Below are 13877 nucleotides of genomic sequence, written 5' to 3' on the forward strand. Positions count from 1 at the left end.
TGCTGGTGGTGGTGATGGTGATGTTGCTGGTGGTGGTGATGGTGATGATGCCTGGTACTAATCTGATGGTAGCCGTGGTCGGGAATCGGAACTCGGTTGGGAGGGGGTTCGCAGTGCTGTGCGCTAACCGCTGGGCCACCGCTGCACGCAATGCGATAATGATGATGATGATATTGCTATGCAATTGAGTTTCGGTTCTCTCGGGGTATGAGCCTGGCTGATAAACCCCAAATAAATTACTTTTAAATCAGCTTTAAAAAAATAACCTCATGAAACTAAATTTAATTTATATATAAATTTCATGTGATGGAGTAGTGGTGCAATGGTTGGAGCGCTGCCAAATGATGAACCCCGGTGACCGGAATTAAATCCCTGGCGAGGGGCAACATTGTTAGTGGCATCGAGTGATTATCTAAACCGGTCCTGCAGCCCCTCATTCCCCCCACTCCTTCACCAGCGTGGTTGAAGTATAGTCAAACAAACCCTGACAGACCAAGAGAGACAAAGACACAGATGCATACGAACGCAGAGAGATGAAGATAGACGGACGGTATCAGGCGGAGGCGGTGGTTGTGGTGGCGGCTACGCTGCTGTCGCACGTGGCGACTGCCTGTAAATCCCAATTGTGTGGAGGCAGCAGCGGGGGGTTGGTGGATCACCGCACAGATCACGTTGTGAAACTCCCTTCCCGTGAGCGTCGAGGAGGAGATGGCCATACCCCCCGGCTCGCTAGGAGAACGCGGTACAGCAAGTGGACTAATCGCCATCTGTTTCCATCTTCACGGGAATTGAACGTTGCCCCCTCGTGCAAGGCGTGCTCCGGTTTCTTCCTCCTCCCCCCACCTCCATTCATTCACTCGTCACGCACAGCCAGCGAAGGGGACCTTTGGTGCCCAACGTGGGAATACCTTGTGCGCCAGCATTCGCATGAACTGCTCTTGGCTGCCATAGACCGGCGTCTCGAGTGATTTGTTTGATCCATGGATCACGAGGAGGGATGGAGGGAGGGGGGAGGAAGGGAGGGAGGGGTGAGGGAGGGAGGAGTGGGGGTGGCGACCACGCTGGACGGCGCTCCTCCTTTGAGCGTCGCAGTCCGCTTCGAACCTCGACCTCCTCCCCACGCGTCTCATTATAATCATAACAATAAGCACTCGTCAATAATTTGCTGAAAACTTCTTAAAATAAAACCCCCAAATGTAGCGGCGGCAGCAGCAGCAGGAACCCACGCGGAACGAGTCCTACGACTGAGCGTGGCCCCCGCTGGACGGACGAGTGAGTTGCCAACATTCGCAGACGTCCCGCAGTGGAAATTAGTGAGCGGTTTTAATGGATCGGGGTTAAAAGCCCTGCAGAGCGCCGGTTGCCTCCTGGTGTCGAGACGCGGAGCTAATGCGCCTGCCCACACGCGATAGCGATCGTAATTGGTTCCAACTCTCCTCCTCATCGGTGCGTCACGCGTGGGGATTGCTGTGCCACGCACATCGCTAGCCGGAGCTCGAGAAGAGACGCGGGTACAGGTCTACCACGGTGGCTAGGAGATGTTAACTGCCTCGTCTGGTATACAGGAGGCCGTGGGTTCGATCCAGACCCTGACGGCCTGTGTACTTGGAGTGTGTGTGTCTCTCTCCCCGTGGTCGCGGGGATTTTTCTCCGGATTTCTCCAGTTATTCCCCTCCACATTTAGAAATGTACGTTTAGAATATTTGGCCGCAATAACTTTCCACGTGACAAGCCACTTAGTTGAGCTATCGTTTGTGCCCAGGTCGCTTTGAAAACGAGCAACATAGCTTAGTGGGCCTTGCCTGGTAAAATAAAATTTTAAGTTTTAGTTCGTTTAGTTTAGACTGCAGGCAACTCACCAAAGAATGCCTCGCTGAGTTTCGTGACTATTTTTTCTGGAGGGTCCTGCCAAGTAGATGCAGTAATGGGGGGTGCGGGTGATTGCCGTGTGTAAATTACAAGTGAGTAATTTGCGGCGTGATCGTTTAAACCCGGTCCGTGATGTTGGAACTCGATTGACCAACTCTTGCGATTTTACGTGACGGGATCTCTAACGTCCGCTGTGAAGCAGATGGCGCGGACCAGTGATGGTGAGTGCACACACCGCAGTACTAATCAGGGCAGCCGCGGGATTCGAACCGTGAACCTCTGCAATTCATGGGTGTACATCCGTGTATGTGTGCCTTTGTGTGGGAATCGGTAGTTCGGCGATTATCACGCTGCGCTACAAACCCGGCAACCCGAGTTCGATTCCCGCTCACGGCCAACACTGGTTCTAGGCCTCCCCTAGATCCACTCGGCCTCAAATGAGTACCTGACCCCATGGTGTGAACATTACCACAGGCGAGACAGGCAGCTGGACGTGGTGCTGGTCACTCACCCCCTCGTGTGCCGTCCCGGCCTTAATAGGTGCTCGCTAACAGCACTTACCCAAACAGTCTTATCAAGACTACACGAGGGGGTCTCTGTATGTACGTAGTGCACAGTCGCCCCAAGAAGCTGTCTGAATAGGAGTGCAGAATAGGAGGCAGAATAGGGGACAGATGGTACGGGGAGCATTTCTGCTCATTAAGGGGTGGGGTGGGGGGTAAGGGGGGCATGGCCCCCCACACAATGGCCGCTTGAGATGACTCACGTCAGGGGACCAGGGCGCGGGGGCCCCCCCCTCCTCCTCCTGGCGGCGCGGCGCGGGGCCTCGGGACGCGAGCATCGCGGCCAAGTCCACCCTGTTGTGGGGCCCCGCTGGAGGCACGGACCGCCGGTCTGGGGACTGTGGGGGGGGGGGGGCACGGGGACATGGGGACGCGTGTGCTCGTCATTCAACGACACGGGAGACACGTGGGGGGGGGGGGGGGGACAGGAGGAGATGCCGAGACGCGGGCACGACAAAACACAAAGACACGGGGACACGGATGTGGGGGACACGCGGACACGGGGAGACACGAGGAGACATGGGCACGGGGAGACGATGACATGCGGACACGGGGACACGGGGACACGGGTTATACGTGGAAACGGGGAGACAGACGAGGGGGCACAGGGACAAAGGAATGCTAGGATTCGGAGATGGGCACGCGAGTATGTAAGCGCACACAAACAACACGCGCTTACCGAGCAAAATCAAGTCAACACGAGTGGATACATCAATTAGTGCAGTTCATGTGTGTTCATGCGCGTATGTGTGCGAACTGCACTGCGCTACGACCCCGGCGACCAGAGTTCGAATCCCGATCACGGCCAACGAATAAACGAAACCGATCCTGGGCCCCGTTCCACTGGCCTCCCCCAGCCTTGAGTGAGTACCTGCTGCGGAGTTACGTACATCGCCACTGGGGAGACAAAGGCAGTCGGGGTGTGGTTCTAGATATTTTGTCTGGGTTGGGACCCCCAGACACCCTAGAAGGTTTGGTCCCCCCCAATGTTGACTCCCTGGTTGCGGCCTTGCTTCATTCACGTCGTCTTGGTGAAACAGACTCGTTGTTTAAACTGCTACGCCGCCTCGACGGAGTTTCACACTCGCTACGTTGCATATTCGGGCAACCCAATTGCATTCAACATCGGAATGCGGTCACAGCTTCTCACATGCCGAGTCCTTGTTGCGCTTCTTAATTACGGTGCATTCTCTGCCAGCGTTGTCATCGGGCATCATCTAATTCACCGCCAGATGAAGCCCCTCGCTCGCCAAGCCGCTGACATTTCTCATTCTCGCGATGCCACGATCCAGCCGGCTCCTGCACGTGATCACATTTCGCCACTCTGTCTCCGTGACGGACGTCCCGCGCGAGCGTGGCGTTCCCTCTCTTGGCTGTCATCACATCATTCGTCTCGATCACCCGTCATCCATCTCGTCTCGCGAAATCCACTTGCCTTGACTCTCAACGTGATATTCAACAACCCGTGTATATGTCGTTTAATCCGCGTGTTCGCCTTCCAGTCTCTCAGTGTAATTCCACGACTCCCATTCTCCCTCTCTATCTATCTCGTGCCTCCGATTAGCACGGTTGGCTACGTACGGTGCGAAAGAAGTTCAACATACGTCTCTCTGTGTCCGCGTGTAAACCTCAATGTTTCCTGCACGCAGCCGGTCCTTCTGTAACATCCAACATCTCCCTCTCCTCGCAGTGACTGTGCTATTGCCATCGTAGGGTGGCGTTCATCCAGCAGTGCATGAGCCTCAGCTGCTGCTGTTGCTGACGATGGTGATAGTTGGAGAGAGAAAAACCTGTTATTATCATACATAATTAACCTATTATTCTATGCATGGGTTCACTGAAGCGGCAACTGGATAAATCATCCCGTCGTCTTATCGACGTGAAATGGAGCTATTTCTGGTTTCCAACATCGCACGAAAATCTAATTTGTCCAGTCCACGGAGAACCTGAAACAAACCCGGTAGCCGCGGCGATGGGAGGAAAGGCCAGCGCCGGCAAGTTATAGATTTAAACAGTTTAGGAATGAGAGCGTGCAAGAGAGAGGGAGAGACATCGTGCATTGAAAGATATCCAAAACCTTCGCTAACGAACCCCAGTCACTGAACGTTTTTATTATCCACCACGTGGCAGGGCTTCAATCCAGCCGGGCCTGACCCGGAACCAGCCAGCCAGAAAGTGCTTGCCAACCCGGCACACCACGTCCTGAATGTACCTCTCGCTGGCGTGGCTGCTACACAATACTGGAGTCACATGCGGCGCCGACTCCAATTTTAGGCAGTGAGCCAAGAAAATACTGAGCCAAAAATATAAATACAGGTCGCTTCAAAAAAATGTTAACACTTCCGAGAATTTGCAACAACACCACGAGAAATGTGCCTCCGGGTTCTGGAGACCACCTGGAGAAGATTCCAGACACGTGTTGACAATGATGGTGCACAAGTGGAGACTCTTTGACTTTTTGAACCTCTTAGGGTCTAAGAGTATCCCACCAGACTCACCGAGACCCATAGGCTCGCACAGAGAGATCGATAACTCACACGTATCCATAGACTCGAATAGAGAGTCCCATAGACTCGCATACAAAGACCCAAATACTCACACAATGAGACCCATAGACTCGCACAGAGAGACCCATAGACTTGCACAGAGAGACCCATAGACTCACACAGAGACCCATACTCACACAGAGACCCATAGACTCGCATCGACCGAACCTAAACATCTAAGACGACTGCCAAAATAAAACATGACCGCCACCCAACAATGGTGGCCATATTCTTGATTCTTTCGGTAAAGTCACGTAGAAGGGAAAAAAATTATTGCTATGGATTTCACACCTGATGATGATTGCTTGTGTTGCAGTCGAAACGTCGTGAGAATTGTTATTGTTTTATATTTGCATTATTTTATTATTTCCCTTCTACGTGACTTTACCGAAAGAACCAAGAATATGAATCCCTGCAGTCACGAATGGTTTAAATCGAAATTTAATGGTGGCCATCTTTGATTTGCAGGTGGCTAACGTGGGTTTATTTTGTACGAAAAGAACCACCCCCTGCCGTGCACATCTCGCGCGAATGTCACTGCCTGCTCGTATCGGCTCTCTAAAACAATTTCTGTCGGGAGGGGGGTGGTGGGGGAGGGCGAACACCCCCACGCGCTTATCTGCTTCTACCGCGCTTGCCAATGCTGCTTACTACTGCCAGTCGCTCAGATGAACTCAGATGCTCGCGTCACGCAGGCACATGGAGGAAGGGGTGGTGGGGGGGGGGGCACGGAGCCCCGGGGGGGGGGGTGGGGGAATGGGGGGGGGGCACGGGAGGTTAATGAGAGTGGCCCGCGCTGCGCCGCCGGGGGTCCGTGCGACAAACGGCGATGCCGTCTCTTCGTCCTGGCGATAATCCCAGCCGAGATGAGTGGACGCGGGCGTTAATAACTCTCCTCCGGTGCATCAACGCACCCCCCCCCCCCGCGTAATTCATCGCCCGCGACATCATCCACGCTGCCCCTCCCACTCGTCCACCTGCCGTGAATGATTTTTGTTTTTAAAGAGATCCCTTAGAGGATACTTGCTTTTGCATCCGACGAAGAATAAAATATTCAACGTAATTTACAGGACCCTTTGGCAGGCCACTGATGGATGAATGCCTCCCCGTGTGCAGTGTCAATCACGGGGCTTTTGTTTGACCATACTTCACCACGCTGGTCAGCAGTCCGGGTTGGTGATATTCGGGGGTGGGGGTGGCGGGGGGGAGTGGTTGGGCAGTGCGGGGAGAGGAATTATGCATTTTTTTGTAATTGTTGTTCTTGTTGTTCGTGTTGCTGTTGTTGTTCCTGCCTTCTGTTTGCTCCTCACGAAGTCGGTGGACGCCCGTCCACTAGTCGAGGTTCCCAGGCCGCGTGGCTCACCGGAGCGCCGAGCCTGACCCAGCGCGTCCCGCGGGCTCATTAGAAGTGCATGGGCGTGAGAACACTTTTGTCATGGTCGAGAGGAGATGCAACTTTCCTCTGCGCTATCGATTTCCCAAACCCCCTTGAACTCGTGCCGCGAACAGCAACATCGGAAGGTTGGTGGTAAAAACGGCGTGGTTGTGGTGGTAGAGACAGCGTGCCTCAAGGTGCCCCTTAGCTTTGTACAAACGCCGTGGTAATTTCACCACCGCTTTGTGGCTGACAGCGGTTGTTGTGGTGGTGGTAGACAACGTGGTTGGTGGTGGTTGTGTTGGTGTCAAGGCAGGACTCACGGAGAGGTGAGAGACTGGACCGCCGCTTCTCGTCTTGTCTCGTACTCTGCCCCGCACGCTGTCTGACCTCCCGACCCCTGGGAACGACACGGGGTTGGTGGCGCACAGAAGGATGGGGAGGGAGAGAGCGGGCGGTCAGGGAATGTGCCCAGCTCAGAAGTGATGAAGGCTGGTCGCGCAGTCGTGAGACAGGGACTCTGTGCGTGGTTGACATCAGAGACGTGTGTCTTTGTGTACGTGGGGAGTGGTGGTGCAGCGCTTAGCGCGCTGCGCTACGAATCCGGCGACCAGAGTTCGATTCCTGCTCACAGCCAACACCAGCGACGATTATATGAAAGGGTCCTGGGCCTCCTCTAGGTAGACTCTGTCTCAAATGAGTACCTGCTGCGGTGTGTAAACATCACCACTGGGGAGACAAAGGCGGCCGAGCGTGGTGCTGGTCACCCACCCCCTTGTGTGCCGTTCCAGGCGTTCTTAGGTGCACGCGAACAGCACTTGCCCCAACAGTCTATTACAGGCTATACGGGGAATCTCTGTCATTGTTCGTGTGTGTGTGTTTATGATAGGTGTTGTGTTAGTGTATGACGCTGTGGTGCCGACTTGTTGGAATCTAATTAGGGGGAGCATTCCCACAGGAAGTAACGCGGGTTCTACCAAACGGGAGACGAAACGACGTTTGCAAACAAATGTATAACACACGGCAACGAGATGCAATTGATTGGCGGTTCAGAGACCTGCATTCAGCGGTGGATTGAGAATGGCTGTTATGCGAAGGAGATTACACACGTGTTCATTGACCAGTGCGGTGAAGTACGGTCAAACACTGTGCTCAATTTTTTTGCCGGAAGAGTCCAGAATGCTGTGCTCATCTTCCCCATTGGTGACATGTGATAGCTGTAGCTTGTACTCTAGTGGTAGTGCCTTACGCCATGAATCCCTCTTTCAACCCAGCAGCAGCGTGCTGGGAAATATCGCGTGAGAAATTGAACCCTGGTCCAACAACCCCTGCGAAACGACACATCACGGGGAGGTCATCATCCAGCAGTGGATTAATAAAGGGCTGCGTGCGTGTACACACAAAGACCCCCCGTGTAGCCTTAACAAACTGTTGGGATGAGTGCTGTTAGCGAGCACATCGACGCACGCCCCACACACACACGGCCAAGGTGTGTGTGTGCTGATGAGGGCGTGCGAGTGGGAACTGCACACACACGAGCGCGGTGTGTGTGTGCGTGTGTTTGAGGGCGTGCGAGTGGGAACTACACACACACCGCTTGTCCCACTCGCACGCCCTCATCAGCACGCACACACACACAAGCGCCGTGTGTGCGTGTGTACGTGGGATGTGCAGAGTGAGGCGCGAAGCTGCAAATGAATGCTGCCCAAGGTCTTCAGCATTAATACCGCCCCAAGGTCGCCGTTTATTAATACGCCCTTTGTACTACACACGCACTCACACACACACACACCACACACACACACACGCAGATATACAAAGACAAAGATCTCCTGTATAGCTTTAACAAACTGTTGGGGCAAGTGCTGTTAGCGAGCACTTATAAAGGCCGGAACGGCACACGAGGAGAAGAGTGACCAACACCACGCCCGGCCGGCTTTGTCTCCCCAGTGCTGATGTTTACATGCTGCACCAGGTACTCATTTGAGGCCGAGTCAACTTAGAGGAGGCTCATGACTCGTTCAGATCATCGTGTACTGGTGGTGACTGTTCACGGGAATCGAACTCTGGCCGCAGGGTTCGCAACACCGCACGCTGTCCGCTGTGTCCACGCAGAGACACCAGCAGAGACACCAGCAGAGACACCACGACGCCGTGGTGTCTTCACTGCGACACGGATGCTCGTCCATGCGAGCAATGACTGCGGGCTATGGTTGTGATGATTCAGTCGTCCGGTGCAGGTCTCCCTGCAGCTGCGTTCACGGTCTCCATCTCGTTCGCAAAAACAAAACAAAAAAAACCTTGAGAAAGACTTCTTTCATCAATAACAGAGGGTTGTCACGTAAACAGAACGTGGCCAGTTCGTCACTCGTACAGCACTAACCGGTGTGTTGGAGAGCCAAGCCACAACATTCACAATCTGAGTCCGACGTTTCGCCAGTAATTACAACCAGCTGCATCAGGCGGACAGCCAGATGCTGTGGAGAAATCCTCCAGTTTCGTTCCTTAAATCGACGGATAAATGTGATTACGTCACTTGTGAGCCCTTCACATGCAAAGGAGGGGGGGGGTTAATGAATGCCTTCCCATTACTTCATGAACACCTTCCATTACTTGCAGGTCTGAGGGTAAAGAAGAGGGCATTTGAGGCAGCAGAGCTGGACTCTTGACTCGAACTGCAGCTGTTGGCATTTGACCTCAGGTGTCCCGACCGCTGATGCTGCTGTGCGAGTGTGTGGGTCTCTCTCTGACTCTATGCGTCTCTGTGTAAGTCTAAGTATCTCTTTATGAGTGTATGGGTCTCTATGTAGGCGTCATGGGTCTGTGTGTGAGCCTTGGGTCTCTCAGTGTGAGCACATGGGTATCTTTCTCGCCGCGGTGGTGAGATGTTAATTCCTTCGCCAGGTATACAGGAGGTCGTGGTTTCGATTCCACCCTGACGGTGGTGGCGGTGGTGGCGGTCAGCGCACTGCGCTATGAACCCGGCAAACCGAGTTCGATTCCTGCTCACGGCCAACGCCAATGAGGATTATCTGAACCGGTCATGGGCCTCTCCTAGGTCGACTCAGCCTCAAATGAGTACCTGGTGTGGTGTGTAAACATCACCGCTGCGTGGTCTTGGCTGCCCACCCCCTCGTGTGCCGTGCCGGCCTTCATAGGTGCTTGCTAACAGCACTTGCCCCAACAGTCTGTTACAGTTTATACGGGGGATCTTTGTCTTTAGTGGTGGTGGTGGTGATGACATCGCGATCTTGGGTCCACACGCGTTCGCTCACGGTCTCCTTCATTTCACCGCGACAGAAGCGGCTCTTATCGTGCAGCTACACACCCAAGGCCGCGCGTGGCCTGGGCCGCGTGCCACGAGATTGCAGATCCATGCGGCGAGACGTGAAGAAGTTCGTGACATCGTCAACAGGCACCAGTGACGTCACCGTGGTGTCAATTAAAGAATAACGAGGTGACTGCATTGTTCATCATCATCATACCACCTCCATCGTCATCATGATCATAGTTCATACCACCTCATTCATCATCATCATTCATACCACCTCATTCATCATCATCATTCATACCACCTCATCATCACCACGTTATTATAATTATTACCATCACAACTGCCAAGTAATAATCATCATCAATTCCAAAATCATGATCACAAATACTATCATCATCATCACAATTACCAAATCGCCATCACAAAAACGACGCCACTACCAGCATCATCAATGATCGTCAGACTGTTGCTAAAAGCTGTCAGAAACCCTCCTTAAAAACCGCGTCACGAGATTCGGTGAGCCTTCGCCTTGGTAAACAAGAGGGAAAATGATAATAATATTAACATACAAAATTAACGATGTTTCTTTTTACGAAGTAACCGCCTCGCAGTGGCAAAGCGATGTCCGCCCGCGACTCCACACGCGCGCGGTTCGTGTTCACGTGGGGAGTGTGGGGGGTGTGGTTGTTGTAGGGGGTGTGGGGGGTGTGGGAGTTTGGGGAGTGTGGGGGGTGTGGGAGTTTGGGGGTGTGGGGGGTGTGGGAGTTTGGGGAGTGTGGAAGGTGTGGGAGTTTGGGGGTGTGGGGGGTGTGGGAGTTTGGGGGGTGTGGGGGTGTGGGAGTTTGGGGGGTGTGTGGGTGTTAGCGCGCTGCGCTATAAACTCGGCGACCTGGGTTCGATTCCCGCTCACGGCCAACTCCCATAACGATTATCTGAACCTCCCCTAGGTCGACTGAACCCCTAATGAGTATCTGGTGCGGTGTGTGAACATCGCTACTGGGGAGACAAAGGCGGTAGGGCGTGGTGCTGGCCACCCACCCCCTCGTGTACCGTTCCAGCCGTCATAGGTGCTCGCTATACAAGCACTTGCCCCAACAGTCTGTTAAGGCTACACGTGGGATCTTGGTCGTGGGTGTGGGTGGGTATGTGTGGGTGGGTGCCAGGTTGCGTGTCTCTGTGTGCCCCCCCCCACTCCACCCCCAAATATCGGGAGCGGTGGCACAGCGATTAGCGTGCTGCGATGCTACTAACCCGGCGACCCGAGTTCGATTCCCGCTCACGAACAATAACAGTGTCGCCGACTATTTGAATCTCTAACAGCACTTGTCCCAACAGTCTGCTCAGGCTATACGGGGGATCTTTGTCATGGTGCCCCCCAATCCCCGATGCTCGTCAGTCCTCCCAACATCGTACCTCTCGCGCCCTCCTCCTCTCCTCCTCCTCCTGCTTCTCCTCTCGTCTCCTCGGCGCACGCCGCAGCCCACGTGGCTATCGCGCCCACAGCTGCGAGCAGCAGCAGCAGGAGCAGCAGCAGTGCCCGTGCGCGCTTCCGCAGCTTCTTGAGAGGGCAGGCGAGGCTGCCCCGGGGCAGCACGGCCATGCCCCGCCTGCCCATGCCCCACGCCTCTCCAGACAAGGGCCCCTCTCCGCTGCCCGCTTCGTCTCCCTCAGTGGAGCCGCGCCGGGATGAGAGGTTCCCGGCGCATGGGGGCCGCGGGCGAGGAGGAGTGGCTCTCGCCGCGGGGACGCATGGTCTTCGGGGTCCTGGGCCCCTGCAGAAGGAACCTTGTTCCTGCAGAGAGGTCCCGGGTACCTGCAGAGGGGTCCTGAGTCCCTGCAGAAGGAACCTTGTTCCTGCAGAGAGGTTCTGGAACCCTGGAGATAGTACGTGGGGCCCTGCAGTGGGGTTCTGGTTTCCTAGAGATAGTTCCTGGGTCCTTGCCGAGGAGCAACGGGCCCCTACAGAGGGCACCTGGGTTTCTGCAGAGGGGTCCTGGTGTCCCTGAAAGTGTTCCCGGGTCCCTGAAAAGGGTTCGCGGACTTCCCAACTCGGGACTTGGCGAGGTCGAGATCTTTGCTCCGCGAAGAAGAACAGACTGATTCGGTTGGAGGAGGAAGAGGAGAGGGGTTGCGAGGATGATGAATGTGACTCGGATAAAGATAAAAGTGTAGGATGACGATGATGATGCTAATGACAAGTCAGAGGAGGGAGATTAGAAGGATTCATATGAAGACAGAGTTGACGATGAAGATGACTGTCGGATGATGGAAATGAAGAGGATTATTAGGATGATGAGGAGCGAGGAGGATCAGGAAGTTGTAGAGAAGGAGGAGGAGTGAGAATGTAGATGGTGAATAACAGCTGAATGAAGCGGATTATGAATGTGAGGAGGAGGAGGGAGGATAAGATGAGGATGCATGAATCGGAGGACGAAGTCAAGCGGATGAGGATGATTATGAAGGATTTAAGATAAGGAGATTGATCAACAAGGGAATGCTGATGATGATGATGACGACGGGACGCTGATTAAAGGGACGCAGCAGATAATGACGATGATGATGGAGATGACGAAGAGATTGATGGAACTCAGAAGAGAGGTTGGAAATTAAGAATATGTGAAGGATGAATATTGATATGACGCAGACGACGATGATGATGATGACGACGACGAGGATGATGACGGGACACAGATGGAGACGTTGTTGGAGACGACTGCGATCCTCTCCGCCCTCGCGAAGATCATCGCTGCCTCTCTGACTCGGCTCCGCGCTCCGCCTCAAAAATAAACCCTGCCCCCCTCCCTCCCTCATCCTCCTCCCTCCCTCATCCCTCAACATCCATCCCTCCCTCCTCCCTCCCTCCCGCATCGCTCCCTCATCCCTCATCCCCATCAACCCCAATCCCCCCCCTACTCATCCCCCCCTCCCCCCTCCCTTATCCCTCCCTCATCCCCATCAACCCCAATCCCCCCTACTCATCCCCCCCCCTCCCTCTATCCCTCCCCCTCATCCCTACCGGCTCCCACATGCACCTTGTGCGCCCTGCCGCCCTGAATAGGCGCTCGCTAACAGCACCGGCAACCCAACCCACCGTGCTCCATCCACACGCACAGCGCCAGCGCGGTTTGCATGGACCCTGGTGCAAGGGATCAAATCATTAAAGCCCCCCCCCACCCCCCCGTCTGTTAAATCCCCCCCCCCCCACCCCACTTTTCGTAGCCCGATGCCTGAGCCCTCTCTGGCACGTGGGTACCGGTTGCAGTTGCACCGTCTTCACACTTGCTAACGATGGTTAAAATACAAAGATCTCTCCTATAGCCTTAACAGACTGTTGGGGCAAGTGCTGTTAGCGAGTAGCAGCTATGAAGGCCGGCACGGTACACGAGGGGGTGGGTGGCCAGCCCCACGCCCGGTCGCCTTTGTCTCCCCAGTGGCGATGCTTACACATCGCACCAGGTACTCATTTGAGGCTGAGTCGACCTAGGGGAGGCCCATGACCGGTGCAGATAATCGTCACCGGTGTTGTTTGCCGTGAGCGAGAAGCGACCTCGGGTGGACGGGTGAGTCGTAGCGCAGCGCGCTAATCGCTGTGTCACCGCTCCCCACACTTATACACAAAGAAAAGACACGCGCAGAGACATAGATACACAGAGACATATACACACAGAGACATAGACACACACAGACATAGACACACACAGATAGACACACACAGAGACATAGACACACACACACAGACATGAACATATACACACAGACACACAGACATACACAGATATAGACACACACACAGACATCGATATACACACAGACATAGACACACATACAGACGTCGACACACACACAGAAATAGACACACACACACACACACAGACATAGACACACACATACACATAGACACACACACACAGACATCGACACACACACATACACATAGACACACACACAGACATAGACACACACACATACACATAGACACACACACACAGACACATAGACACACACACACAGACATCGATATACACACAGACATAGACACACACACAGACACACACACACACTGCCCTCTGGCTCGCCTTAGATAATATTGTGTGGCATGTTCTAACAGCGAGAACCTATTAGCGGCGTGGTACAAATCCCGGCCGTCTTTGTCTTCCCGGTCCTAATTAGTTTTATTCTATGAACATTTTACCGAAATATACACACACAAGACAGGCACATACCATGGCTGAATAGGAAGCATGTTGAGT

The 13877-nt window shown here is 54.1% G+C and overlaps 1 protein-coding gene across 1 annotated transcript in view; it reads right to left on the reverse strand.

Moving 5' to 3' along the window:
- Nucleotides 1-12391, reverse strand: part of B4GALNT4 (beta-1,4-N-acetyl-galactosaminyltransferase 4) — a 52443-nt gene extending 40052 nt beyond the window's left edge. The window contains exons 1-3 of the mRNA XM_078859253.1: nucleotides 11041-12391; nucleotides 6677-6753; nucleotides 2636-2770 (exon numbers count right to left, since the gene is read on the reverse strand). Of these exons, the coding sequence (XP_078715379.1) occupies nucleotides 2636-2770; nucleotides 6677-6753; nucleotides 11041-11242 (414 nt within the window). The 5' untranslated portion in view covers nucleotides 11243-12391. The remainder of the gene's footprint in view (nucleotides 1-2635; nucleotides 2771-6676; nucleotides 6754-11040) is intronic.
- Between the last annotated feature and the right edge of the window lie 1486 nt (nucleotides 12392-13877).

This window comes from Lampetra fluviatilis, chromosome 8 (genome assembly GCF_964198595.1).
Source record: "Lampetra fluviatilis chromosome 8, kcLamFluv1.1, whole genome shotgun sequence".
Taxonomy (NCBI): Eukaryota; Metazoa; Chordata; class Hyperoartia; order Petromyzontiformes; family Petromyzontidae; genus Lampetra; species Lampetra fluviatilis.